This window comes from Eschrichtius robustus, chromosome 12 (genome assembly GCF_028021215.1).
Source record: "Eschrichtius robustus isolate mEscRob2 chromosome 12, mEscRob2.pri, whole genome shotgun sequence".
NCBI lineage: Eukaryota > Metazoa > Chordata > Mammalia > Artiodactyla > Eschrichtiidae > Eschrichtius > Eschrichtius robustus.
In genome coordinates, this window is record NC_090835.1 from 52,202,517 (window position 1) to 52,215,852 (window position 13,336).

Here is a 13,336-nt window from a genome sequence, read left to right on the forward strand (position 1 = left end):
GCCTGTGCTCTGGAGCCCACGAGCCACGACTACTGAGCCCATGTGCCTAGAGCCCGTGCTCTGCAACAAGAGAAGCCACCGCAATGAGAAGCCTTTGCACCGCAACAAAGAGTAGCTCCTGCTCACCACAACTAGAGAAAACCCACGCACAGCAACGAAGACCCAATGCAGCCAAAAATAAATTAATTAATTAATTAAAAAAAAAACATTATTTGAAATGTTTGAAATAATTTGAAAAGATACATGCACCCCAATGTTTATAGCAGCATTATTTACAATTGCCAAGATATGGATGGAAGCAACCTAAGTGTCCATCAGCAGATGAATGAAGGGACTTCCCTGGCAGTCCAGTGGTTAGGACTTCGCCTTCCAACGCAGGGGTTGTGGGTTTGATCCCTGCTCAGGGAGCTAAGATTGCACATGGCTCAGGGCCAGAAAACCAAGACATAAAACAGAAACAATATTATAATAAATTCAATAAAGACTTTAAAAATGGTCCACATCAAAAAAATAATAATCTTAAAAAAAAAAAACAAACAGGTGAAAGGATAAAGAAGATGTGAGGTATATATATGCCATGGAATACTACTCTGCCATAAAAATGAACGGGATTTTGCCATTTGCAGCAACATGGATGGACTTGGAGGGCATTATACTAAGTGAAATAAGTCAGACAGAGAAAGACAAATACTGTATGATATCACTTACATGTGGAATCTAAAAAATATAACAAACTAGTGAATATAACAAAAAAGAAGCATATTTACAGATACAGAGAACAAACCAGTGGTTACCAGCAGGAGAGGGGCAATATGGGAGTGGGGAATTACGAGGTACCAGCTATTAGGTATAAAATCAGTCACAAAGATATATTGTACAATGGGGAATAGAGCCAATATTTTATAATAAGTATAAATGAAGTATAACCTTTAAAAATTGTGAATCACTATATTGTACACCTATAACATATAATATTGTACAGCAGCTGTACTTCAATTTTTAAAACCAAGCCAAACAAGACAAAAAACATAAAGATTAAGCAGAAATTAATAAAATAGAGAATAGAAAAACAATAGAGAAAATTAGTGAAACCAAAAGTTGTGTTTTTTGGAAAGATCAACAGTATTGGCAAACTTTTAGCTAGATTGACAGAAAAAAAGAGAAGACTCAAACTACTAGAATTAGAAATGAAAGAGGGAATATTATTACTAACCTTACAGAAATAAAAAGGATTATAAAGGAATGTTACAACATTGTATGCCAATAAGTAGTTAACTTAGATGAAATGGACAAATCTCTAGAAAGACACAAATTACCAAAAGTGACTCAAGAAGTCAATAGAACAAGTAAAGAGTTTGATTTAGTAATCAAAAAACCACCCACAAAGAGAAGCCCAGGCTCAGATGGTTTAACTGGTGAGTTCTACCAAGCATTAATATCAGTTCTTCACAAACTCTCCCTTAAAAAACAGAAGAAGAAGGAACACTTTCCACCTCATTCTGTGAGGACAGTTTTATCTTGAAAAGAAACCCAAAGACATCGCACACAAAAAGAAAACTACAGATCAATGTCTCTTACAAATATGGACCCTTTTAATCCTGGCAAACCAAATTCTGCAACATATAAAAAGAGAATTATACACCAAGACCATGTGTAATTTATCCCAGGAATGTAAGGTTAACATCTGAAAGTCTATTGTAGTACTCCATATCAATAGTAAAAAGACAAAAACCACATGATTATCTCAACAGAAAAGGCATCTGGCAAGATCTAACATCTTTCATGATTAAAACAAAAACAAAAAATCGTAAACTAAACAAACTATCAAGGGAAGGGAACTTCTTAAACCCAATACAGGGCACCTCTACAGCTATTACTAATATCCACAGCTACTTAATGGTGAAAGATTGGATGTTTTCTCCATAAAGTCAGGAACAAGACATGGATGTCTGCTCTCACCATTTCTGTACAACATTGTAGCAGGGTTCGCCGGTTTCTAGCCAGGATAGTTAGGCCAGAAAGAAGAAAAAAAAGAGAGAAAGGAAGAAAAGTAAAACTATTTCTGTTTGCAAATGATACAATTTTATATATAGAAAATCCTTCAGAATCACTAAAAAACCATTAGAACTAATAAATACATTCAGCAGGGTTGCAGGATACAAAATCAATATAGGAAAATCAATTGTATTTCTAAACACTTGAAATGAACAATCCAAAAATGAAATTAAGAAAACAATTCCATTTACAGTAGCATTAAAAAGATTAAAATAGGGATAAATTTTTAAAAGGAAGTGCAAAATTTGTAGTAGAAACTATGAAATAATATTGAAAGAAATTAAAGAAGATTTAAATAAATGGAAAATCTTCCCATGTTCTTGGATCAGAAGGCTTAATATTCTTAAGATGGCAATACTTCCCAAAGTGATCTACAAATTCAGTGTAATCCTTACCATATTCCCAGCTGGCTTTGTAGAAATTGACAAGCTGATTCCAAAATTCATAATGGAATTCCAAGGGACCCCTAATAGCCAGAAGAGCCTTGAAAAAAAAACCAAAGTAAGAGGACTTTACACTTCCAGATTTCAAAACCTAATACAAAGTAATAGTAATCAACACAGTGTGGTACTGGCATAAGGCTAGACATAAAGACCAGTGGAATAGAATTGAGAGTCCAGAAAAAAACCTGTGTTTATGGCCAATTGATTTCCAACAAGGGTGCAAAGACCATTCAATAAGGAAATCATAGTCTTTTCAACAAATTGTGCTGGGACAACTAAATAGCCACATGCCAAAGAATGAAGTTGAACCCGTACCTCATACCATATACAAAAATTAATACAAAATGATCAAAGACTTAAATGTAAAAGCTAAACCTAGAAAAATCTTAAAAGAGGGATAAATCTTCATGACCTTGGATTTGGCAATGGATTCTAACCAAAAGCACAAACAACAAAAGGAAAAAACAGATCAGTTGGATTTCATCAAAATTAAGAATTGGGAATATTCCAAGACCAAGAATACTGATGGGACTGTAGAAACCATTGATTGACATATTTTAAGTAAGGGAATGATATGATCTGATTTATGTTTTTAAACATTATTTTGACTAATGTGACAAAAAAGGACTAGCTATGTTGTGTAAGGGAGAAGAGGGTAGGAGAGGTAGGGCTGATATTGAACGGAACCTAAGTTTTCATCTAATGTAGTAGGAAATCACCAGAAAATGTTTCTAACTGATAAATCAAGAAAAAATTATATAAGCCCATGTGTACCTAACAATCAGTAAAAACAAGCATTACAAAGAACTCTCTGGAGAGCTGAACAGGGGATTGAGAACTATAAAACCTTTTCTAAAGGTTTTTTGTTGTTTTTTTTTAAATCCATGAGTATGTGTTACTTTTATTTAAAGACTGGAAAATTTATTTTTAAATAAATGTAAAATGTAGCTAGTAAAATAAATGTGACATTAAACTAACAGAAATGAAGGACTTCATCAAAATATACTAAAGCTATTGCAGGGACTTCCCTGGTGGTGCAGTGGTTAAGAATCCACCTGCCAATGCAGGGGACACGGGTTCGATCCTTGGTCCAGGAAGATCCCACATGCCACGGAGCAACTAAGCCCGTGCGCCACAACTACTGAGCCTGCGCTCTAGAGCCTGTGAGCCACAACTACTGAGACCACGCGCCGCAACTACTGAAGCCCACACGCTCTAGGGCCTGTGTGCCGCAACTACTGAGCCCATGTGCCTAGAGCTCGTGCTCCACAACAAGAGAAGCCACCGCAATGAGAAGCCTTTGCACCACAAGGAAGAGTAGCCCCTGCTCACCGCAACTAGAGAAAGCCTGCGCACAGCAATGAAGATCCAATGCAGCCAAAAATAAATTTTAAAATTAAAATAAAAAATAAAGCTATTGCATTTTAAATCATGCGATTTAAACCTGTATTATTTGATGCAGAAATAGACAAAGATCAATGGAATATAAAGGAGGGTCCAGAGAAACAGGTTTATATAGAAGATTAGTTCATGATAAGGGTGTCACGTTGAGTCATGAGGAAAGGCTGCACTCATTGGTTTGGGAGCAGTTGGACTGTCTGTTTCTAGAGAGAAAATAAAGCAGCATCTCATACACCAAAATAAAATCTAGGTGGAATAAAATATACCTTAACAATTATTAATTCATTTGCTCAAATTAACTTGAGATCCTTTCACTGTTTGGGTTCCAAAAAGACACAGGATCATAAAGTTTTGTTTCAAAATGCAAATAGCTTTATTTAAACACTATTAACAAGTTAGAGTACACACCCACACAATGTATACTTTGTTGTTGTTTTTAACAAAATGGGCTTATGTTACAGCTGTTTTATAATTTTTTCCTTCAGCAGTATGTAATAGTCCTCTCCCAGTCTTTTCATGTATAGAGCTACATCATCTTTCAAGGCTGTGTTGTGTAGTATGCCATTGTGCCAATGTAACTTAATTTCACCATTCCCCTCCTGTTGTTTATTAGCTGTCATAAACATGGAACACTTAGGTTTTCATAGAGTGGGGTCAGAAAGGGTCCAGAACAAGATGTGCACATTGACATACAAGTCACGATCGTGAACTATTTGGATTTCTTTCTCCTCTCAATTAAGTTTCTGTGTAATCAGAATTTCACAGTGTGGCTTTTAATAACTCAATTGATTACTTTAGAAGAAGAAAGGAAATTTATGTTTTCTTAACTGATCTGAATAACCTTGCTTTTGTTCCCATTTCCACAGAAACATTAGACTAGTTTTAGCTTTGAATTGTAGATTTGTTAAGATTAGCTGATTTGAGAGAAGACTAAATACAGCTAGTTAATTTAAGAATCATATAATGGGACTTAAGTGGTGGTCCAGTGGTTGAGAATCAGCTTTCCAATGCAGGGGACATGGGTTGATCACTGGTCGGGGAACTGGGGTTCCACATGCCGCAGGGCAACTGGGCCTGCGTGCCACAACTAGAGAGCCCACGTGCTGCAACTACAATGCCCATACACTCTGGAGCCTGCACACCACAACTACAGAGCCTGCATGCCGCAACTACTGAGCCCATGCACTTTAGAGCCCACACACCACAACGAAAGATCCTGCGTGCTGCAACTAAGACCCGATGCAGCCAAAAAGAAATAAAGAAATAAATTTAAAAAAAAAAAAAGAATCCTATATTGAGAAAATGAAAATTAAAGTGCTAAGTTGCTCTTGATGGGCTTTGTATAGTTTAGGGATGTAGTTCCTTATTTCCATCCATCTTTCTTCTTGTAATAATTTTTTTAGGAAAACTGAAGTAGGAGCATATATTGACGGAGTAATCCTAGAAACTGTATGGTTGACTTTTGCCATTGATTGTTAGGTCGTATTTGTTATACTTTTCATATTCCTGTCTTACTTTCAAAAAATAAATGGTAAGTCAAATAGTTTTTGATTTTATTCTTCCAGCAAAGAAATTTGAAAGCATATAAGAACATCTTTTTCCCTGGGAAAGATGGCCTTGCACTACTGAACAGAAATGTTGAGTGAAGAAAATGGTCTCCTTTGAATAACCAAAATATATTCATATGCTTCTTGTATGTCTTTCTTTTCTAGGCAGCGCAGTCAGTCCTGATTTCCTTATTTGAACTCAATACCCCAGAGTTTACAATGTTATTAGGAGCTTTACCAAAAACTTTTCAGGATGGTGCTACCAAACTTCTTCATAATCACCTTCGAAACACTGGCAATGGAACCCAGGTCTTTTTCAGTTATTTTCTTGGCCATTGTATAATGTGATGACTAGTTAACAATAATTGCTTTTTTTTTTTTTTTTTTACATGAAGTAAACTTTGATCCTAATGTACAATTTTTGCATCTGCATTGGGCAGCATTTCCTGAGCAGAATTAAATATTTTCCTGGAAAGAATAGAGTTCTTAGGCCTATCATGTTTCTATTATAATTTGGTGTACATTAGGATGGTGGTGAACGGTGGCCAGGGTATGAACAAGGAAAGTGAAATGTAGCAGAACTTAGATGAGGGCATCAGCTTTGCAAGCCATGAGAATTAGGACATGCTCTTTAGATGAACCAGTCCTTATTTGAGGACCAGAAAGGATGACTTATTCCAGGAATAACAAATAAGGCCCGAGGAGGGTAGTGCTTTAAAGGGTGTGTTCACATTTAATAATAACAGGCTTGTCAGCCCATAGGTGGTTGGATAACACAGGATTTTGTTTTGGAGAAGTAAGATCTGAGTAAATGAAACATTAGTGTTATATCTAAATGGTATCAAACCATTTACATAACATGCCTGAAGAATTGAACTTAAGTTTTAAAAAGACAAAGAGAGCGATACCTTTGCTAATGGGGAAAGGAGAAAGTAAATGCACTTATGGCAGGATTAAGGTAATGTCTAAGGGGAGAGCAATCTGAGAACAATTTCTTGGGACCAAAGTCAGTTTTTTTAAAAGAAGGGGGAATTCCCTGGTGGTCCACTGTTGAGAACTCTTCACTTCCACTGCTGAGGGCCTGGGTTCGATCCCTGGTCAGAGAACCAAGATCCCACAAGCTGTGCGGTATGGCCAAAAAAATAAAAATAAAAAAATTTTTAAAAATAAAAGGAGAAGGTATTGTTTCGTTATATTTTAAGAGATAGGAAAATTACTAACATGACCAGATTCTATTCCTTTGGTGTCTTTGTAAAAATCATTTGTAAATCAAACTCAAGAGGGAACAGAATTTGAGAATTCATAATGGTTGGAGGAAGGAAAATTGGCTCAGAAAAGGGAGCTAATTTAAAATTGTTAATTTGGGATCTTGTTTAATCTTTGAGGAAAAAGATATTGTGGTAATATTTGAGAGAAGGAAGTGTGTGAGGAGAACAATAAAAAGGCTTAAAGAGCTAGATTTCTGAATGGGAAGAAAGTTTTTTCCCACAGAAACTAGAGATAAGTACATGAATATTTAAAATAATGACCTATAAGTATGGCTCTCTCATGTTGTTCAACATCTTGATTGTATGGCTTCCTGAAGAGCCTTTTGGTTGAACTACCGGTCATATGTTAATGTTTATTTGACTCTGTCCATCAGGGTTCCATGGGGAGTCCTTTGACAAGACCAACACCACGGTCACCTGCCAACTGGTCCAGTCCTCTTACTTCTCCTACCAACACATCACAGAATACTTTATCTCCAAGGTAATAAAAGGGTTATTTTCCATCATGGTTTGTATTTGTAGATTCCCCATTCTCAGAAAAACAGACATTAATATAATTCCAGTTGATTTCTACTCAACTTGAAAGGTCTTAGACACATAGAAACTTAGCAAATTCAAAAAATGTTTATTCCAAAACTAACCCTTTAGATGATAATAATGTATAGGATATGGAACTGTTTTTTGTAAGTGACAGGAAAACTTAGGGACACAGCTTTTGGAAATTACTGCTTGTTGCATTAAATAGCATAGTTATGTTTCTCAGATATGCTGTATAAATCCATTAATTGCCAATTGTGTCTTTCAATTATAATACTCAATATAAGTGATGAGGTCAAGTTATAATGATGAATATTTAGATCTAATATTGGCCAGCCACCTCTAAAAATAGAAGAAAAAATTAACCTTATAGACAAAAATGTAAAAATAAAGAAAAACAAATAGGGAAGGGTTAAATATAAAATGGCAATATGTATAGTTAGGAAAAGATGTGACTGTGAGATTGATCCTTAATAAGACATGTGAAATTTTCACACACTTGTGCAGTTCAAGCATGGGCTATATTTCAGATGAAGTTCTTAACTCATTAATGGATTAACATTTTTTCCCGTCTCCTGGCCTTTTAAAAAATTTTGCCTAGGGAATTCCCTGGCGGTCCAGTGCTTAGGACTGCACGCTTCCACTGCAGGGTGCACAGGTTCAATCCCTTGTCGGGGAACTAAGATATCCCGCAAGGCTTGCAGCCAAAAAAAGTAAAATAAAATAAAATAAAAATTTAAAAATTAAAAAACTTTGTCTAGCGGGTCATATTTGTACTTACCAGCTTCATTTTTGTTATTAACCATATACCATAACATACGCTTCATCATATTCATTACAATTATAAGATGCTTCATTATACTGTAGACCAATTGCAAATTTATCATTTAGCCTGTTTTTTCCATGTTATACATATATGACAATTTTGATGGCTAAATTCCAGACTCAGTTGAATTTTAGAATCTGATTATAGAATTCAGATCAGTAACACTTATGTTCACTGTTAAAAATTCTCAGCCTTCTTACAGATTTGTGTAAAATACATTTATCTCCTCTTTAAGCAGTACCATTATTGTGCGTTAACCACAGGGGTTAGCAAATTCTCTGTAAAGGGCCATATGGTAAATATTTTAGGCCTTGCAGGCAATGCAGTCTTTGTCACCTCTACTCAGCTCTGCTTCTGTAGTGTGAAAATAGCCATAGATAATAGCTAAATAAATCAGCATTGCTATGTTCCAAAATTTTATTTATGGACACTGAAATTTGGATTTTATGTAATTTTCTTGTGTCATGAAATGTTATTGTTTTGATTTTTTTCTCAACTATTTAAAAATGTAAAAAAAATTCTTAGATTTCAGGGGTCGTAATTTGCTGGCCTCTGGTTAGTCAGAACATTTTTGAAGGTGAAAAGACAAGCCAGTTGTTAAGGGCTGTGCATTCTAGAGTCACTGTAAGCTGCCCTTGATGGGCAAACAGTGGGACATGTTCTTTAGCCATTTGTAGCTGTCAGGTTTCATTTTGCTCATTATGCTTTAGAGCATATACATTCTCTAATCCTGTCTTTATAAATATCCTGTGTAATCTCCTCATATGTATTTGTATTTTAAAACTACACATAAATAAAAATTAATTGTTGTCTTTTTCATAGTGCATTTGATTATGACACAGAAAATATGAATTCTGAAGATATTTATAGCTCTCTTAGAGGTGTCACTGAAGCAATTCAGAATTTCAGCTTCCGCAGTCAAGAAGATATGAATGAGCCATTGAAAAGGGATTCTAAAAAAGATGAAGGCGATTCAGTGAGTATTTGAACATTATTACATTGCACATGTTTTCATTAAGAGTTTTTGATTTTATTTTTAAACTTTGTTTTCTGTCATTTTCAAAGATAATTTTCCAGGGGTCAGTTACTCAGTATTTACTGAGTATCTACCATGTGCCAGGCACTGCTCTGGGCAGAGTCACTGCCCTCAAGTTCCTCATATATTTTTGGGTAGAGATGAGTACTGTGGCGTTCTAGGTTAGAATGTAAAGTGAATCTATTTTAGATTAAGTTGTAAGGGAAGATGACATTTGCATTGAGACCTAAGTAAAGCCATACAAGATCTAGGAGAGAAGAATTCCATAAATGAAATAACAAGTGCAAAGACACTTAGATGGGAGCAAGCTTTGTACAGTTGAGAACCAGGATGAAAGCCAGTATAGGAACATGGGCCAGATCACGTGGCTCTTGTAGGACAAAATAAGGTGTTTAAACCTTTTTTATTCCTGTTCAGTGTAGTGATAGTGATTTGTTTCATCAGTTTCTGCGGTTCCAATTAAGAATGTTATGACCCATCTTTCTGACATTTGTGAATATTATTGCTCAGTTTGTTACCCCGCCATTATACAAAAAAGTTTTTTTTTTTTAACTCTGCTTCTTCTTAGACTTTTCTCTCACAGCTTAGACTTTTCTCAAAACAAGCTATCCCACCATTTCCTGTGGAATCTGTGGTTTCTCAGTGTTTACAAAATTATAGAACATTGCAATGCTTCAGCAAATCTCTACAGGGCTCCCTGCTCTGCTTCCTGACTTCTTTCCTGCTATTGTTTTTCTCCCTGTGCCTGTATGGCAGATGAGCCTAGTAAACTGGATGCCAAAAACCTGCTTATCACTCGTATTTGAGGTTCCCTACCCCAAAAGCTGCCTATGGTACCAATAACAGGTTAGTAAGAGTCACTGCTTAATTGAGACTTTCTCCCCAGTGATAGCAGGGTACAGTGTCAGGAGCCCAAGTAGTGGATTCTGGCAGAAGTGAGTTTGGCATTTACTCACTAGTCAGATTATCACTTCTAAGCCTCCATGTCTTCCTAAGGAAAATAGGGATATTACTGCATACCTTAAAAATTATTATGCATATAATAAATCATATGACTCCATCCAGCCCAGACCTTTCTCCTGATTTCCAGATTCATACATCCAGCTGCCTGTTTGAACTCCTGATCTTTCCTCCTAAACTGTTCTTTTCTGTCTCAGTTGACAGCAGTGCTAGTTGCTCAGCCAAAAACCTTGGACAAAACAGTTGTCCTTGTCCCATCTCTTTTTCTCATCCTCCCTACTTGGTCCAGCAGGAAATCTGTTGACTCTATCTTCAAAATATAAGCCACAGTCTATACAGTAGACTTTTTTCCCTTGTTATCTCTCTGGCCTCATCTCCTACTACTCTCCTCTGCTTTAGCTACATGCTTCCTTGCTGTTCCTTCAACTTACTGGGCATGCTTTTTTTTTTTGGCTCTGTTGGGTCTTTGTTACTGCACGTGGGCTTTCTCTAGTTGTGGTGAGCGGGGGCTACTCTTCGTGTGGTGCACCGGCTTCTCATTGCAGTGGCTTCTCGTTGTGGAGCACAGGCTCAAGGCGTGTGGGCTTCAGTAGTTGCAGCATGTGGGCTTCAGTAGTTGCAGCACGTGGGCCCTAGAGCTTGTGGGCTTCAGTAGTTGTGGTGCACGGGCTCAGTAGTTGTGGCTCACAGGCTCAGTAGTCGTGGCGCATGGGCTTAGTTGCTCCACGGCATGTGGGATCTTCCTGGACCAGGGATCGAACCCATGTCCCCTGCAATGGCAGGCAGATTCTTAACCACTGCGCTGGGCATGCTTTTGCCTCCGGGCCTTTGTCTTGGCTATTCCCTCTGCCTTAAACATTCTTCCTGCAGATAGCCATGGCCAGTTTTCTCACTTCCTCCAAGTCTTTGCTCCAGTAGCTTCTCAGTGACCACCCTATTTAATCTTCAGCCTCCTCTCTCCCACCTCGGCACTCATGATCCCTTTAATACTGTACTGCCTCCCATACACTAATTACCTCCTGCTGTACCACATACTTTACTCATTCATTATGTTTTCTTAATGTCTCTGTCCCTCCACTAGAATGTAGACTTCATGAGGATAGACAGCATTCTCTCGTTTGTTCAAGAATATATCCCCAGTGCCAAGAGTAATACCTAGCATGGAATAGGCGCACAGCAAATATTTAAAGGGTATTTGTGAAGCACCTAGCTAACGACTTGGCACAGAGTTACTCAGTAGACGGTGGTAATGGTGATATTGATGATCATAATTGATATTTTGATAAGTATGTTAATGTGCCCGAACTCCATCAGGCATCCTTCCAAAAGTTATGCAGTCCTATTGGGACTTTTTAATTTTTTCTTAAGTAGGCCTTTTTTTAATTTGGTTTTCTTATACTTTGTTGACATACTGTCATTGTATAATTTACAACCTTAATAATGAAATCTGGGAGCTTTTAGTTCTGTGTTGCTAATGAAAGTGTTGCTAATGAAAGTCCTTTTGTATCTTTAACTGGCATAGAGAAACTGTTCCTAATCACATTGTATATATTGCTTGATCAAGCCATTGGCAAGGAAACTATAGGAATCATTAGAGACAGCATTCTTTTTTTTTTTTTTTTAACATTTTTATTGGAGTATAATTGCTTTACAATGGTGTGTTAGTTTCTGCTTTATAACAAAGTGAATCAGTTATACATATACATATATCCCCATATCTCTTCCCTCTTGCGTCTCCCTCCCTCCCATCCTCCCTATCCCACCCTTCTAGCTGGTCACAAAGCACCGAGCTGATCTCCCTGTGCTATGCGACTGCTTCCCACTAGCTATCTATCTTACATTTGGTAGTGTATATATGTCCATATATACACTACCAATCTCTCACTTTGTCCCAGCTTACGCTTCCCCCTCCCCTGTCCTCTAGTCCATTCTCTAGGAGGAGAGACAACATTCTTTTACAGTTCTTATTTGCCCCTATGGCTGTGGTTTCCTTACATCTCTTCTATAAACTGTGACTTTTTGAATGTTAAGTTTTAACTCATCATGTTGATTTCCATTACTTAATTTTTTTTTGGCTGGTTATTGTTACCTTTTTAAAATAGCCTTTGAAGCAGTAGGGAAATATCTTTTTAGAATTTCAAAGAGATTTAAAAAGGAGTTAATTTGCTCTGCCTTCCGCTTCCCATTAATAGACATGTGGCGGTCCTGGGATGTCTGACCCAAGAGCAGGAGGTGATGCTACTGACTCAAGCCAAACAGCCCTTGATAATAAAGCTTCATTGCTCCATTCGATGCCTGCTCACTCCTCTCCACGCTCTCGAGACTATAATCCGTATAACTACTCAGATAGCATCAGTCCCTTCAATAAGTCTGCCCTCAAGGAAGCCATGTTTGATGATGATGCTGACCAGTTTCCTGATGGTATGTCCTGGGTCCTGCTGCTACTGTCTGTGTTTTGGAGGACTGGTAATCAACGAAGCAAACGAAATATGCATGCTCTTTTATTGTAACTCCCTAAAAAGTAAGGATCTTTGGGGGTGGGAACGTTCTCTCCCATCTTCTAGGAGCTCATTTCTAGTGGTTTGGTGGTTTTCTTCCCCTGAATAAGAGACAGATTAATCAACCTAATATAATTCTTGAAATCAAGAAAACCTCAGTGACCTCCCAGAAACAACTGAAACCAGCTGTAGACACATTTCATTTAGTTATTAATTTTCATACCAGAATGACAAAACCCTTTGAAAAGGATACCCATTCTTTACAGTAGCCTTTTGAGTGTGAAGTCATAAACTCTTTAATAAGATACATTCAAGAACCAAATATGGGAAAAGCTACCATTAAGATTTGGAGTTGGCTTAGGTCTAAGCTCTGACACTACGCTGCATCACCTGGGAAGTTGGCTGACCTTCCTGAACCTCACTTGTCCCTAGGTTGCAGATGCTATGTTACCTGCCCTTCTGATCACAGTATGCAGTAAGGTTTGCATAAGACCTTAAGACACCATAAGTAAGGTGTATAAGAACTGACTATAAAGTACAAAACACTGTAAATGTTTTACTTATTTTTAATAGTAAGGAGTTACATTCTTTTCCTCTACAAATTACATGATCCATTAATTCTTTTCTTGACTAAGTAATGTATAGTAATATATAACTTTATGTAGGTAAACGTGAAAGTCTCCCCCTCAACACTCTCATGATTTCATACTTAGGTAATTTCTGATTTTCCCTTTATTCCCTCAGTGTTGCTGTCAGTGAACATAT

At 37.1% G+C, this 13,336-nt stretch overlaps 1 protein-coding gene across 3 annotated transcripts in view; it reads left to right on the plus strand.

Moving 5' to 3' along the window:
* CLASP2 (cytoplasmic linker associated protein 2) overlaps positions 1-13,336 on the plus strand; it is a 170,054-nt gene that overhangs the window by 142,241 nt on the left and 14,477 nt on the right. For all 3 annotated transcript variants that reach the window (XM_068558803.1, XM_068558804.1, XM_068558805.1), the window contains 4 exons: positions 5,612-5,755; positions 7,089-7,195; positions 8,900-9,053; positions 12,266-12,494. In XM_068558803.1, coding sequence (XP_068414904.1) covers positions 5,612-5,755; positions 7,089-7,195; positions 8,900-9,053; positions 12,266-12,494 — 634 coding nt within the window. The remainder of the gene's footprint in view (positions 1-5,611; positions 5,756-7,088; positions 7,196-8,899; positions 9,054-12,265; positions 12,495-13,336) is intronic.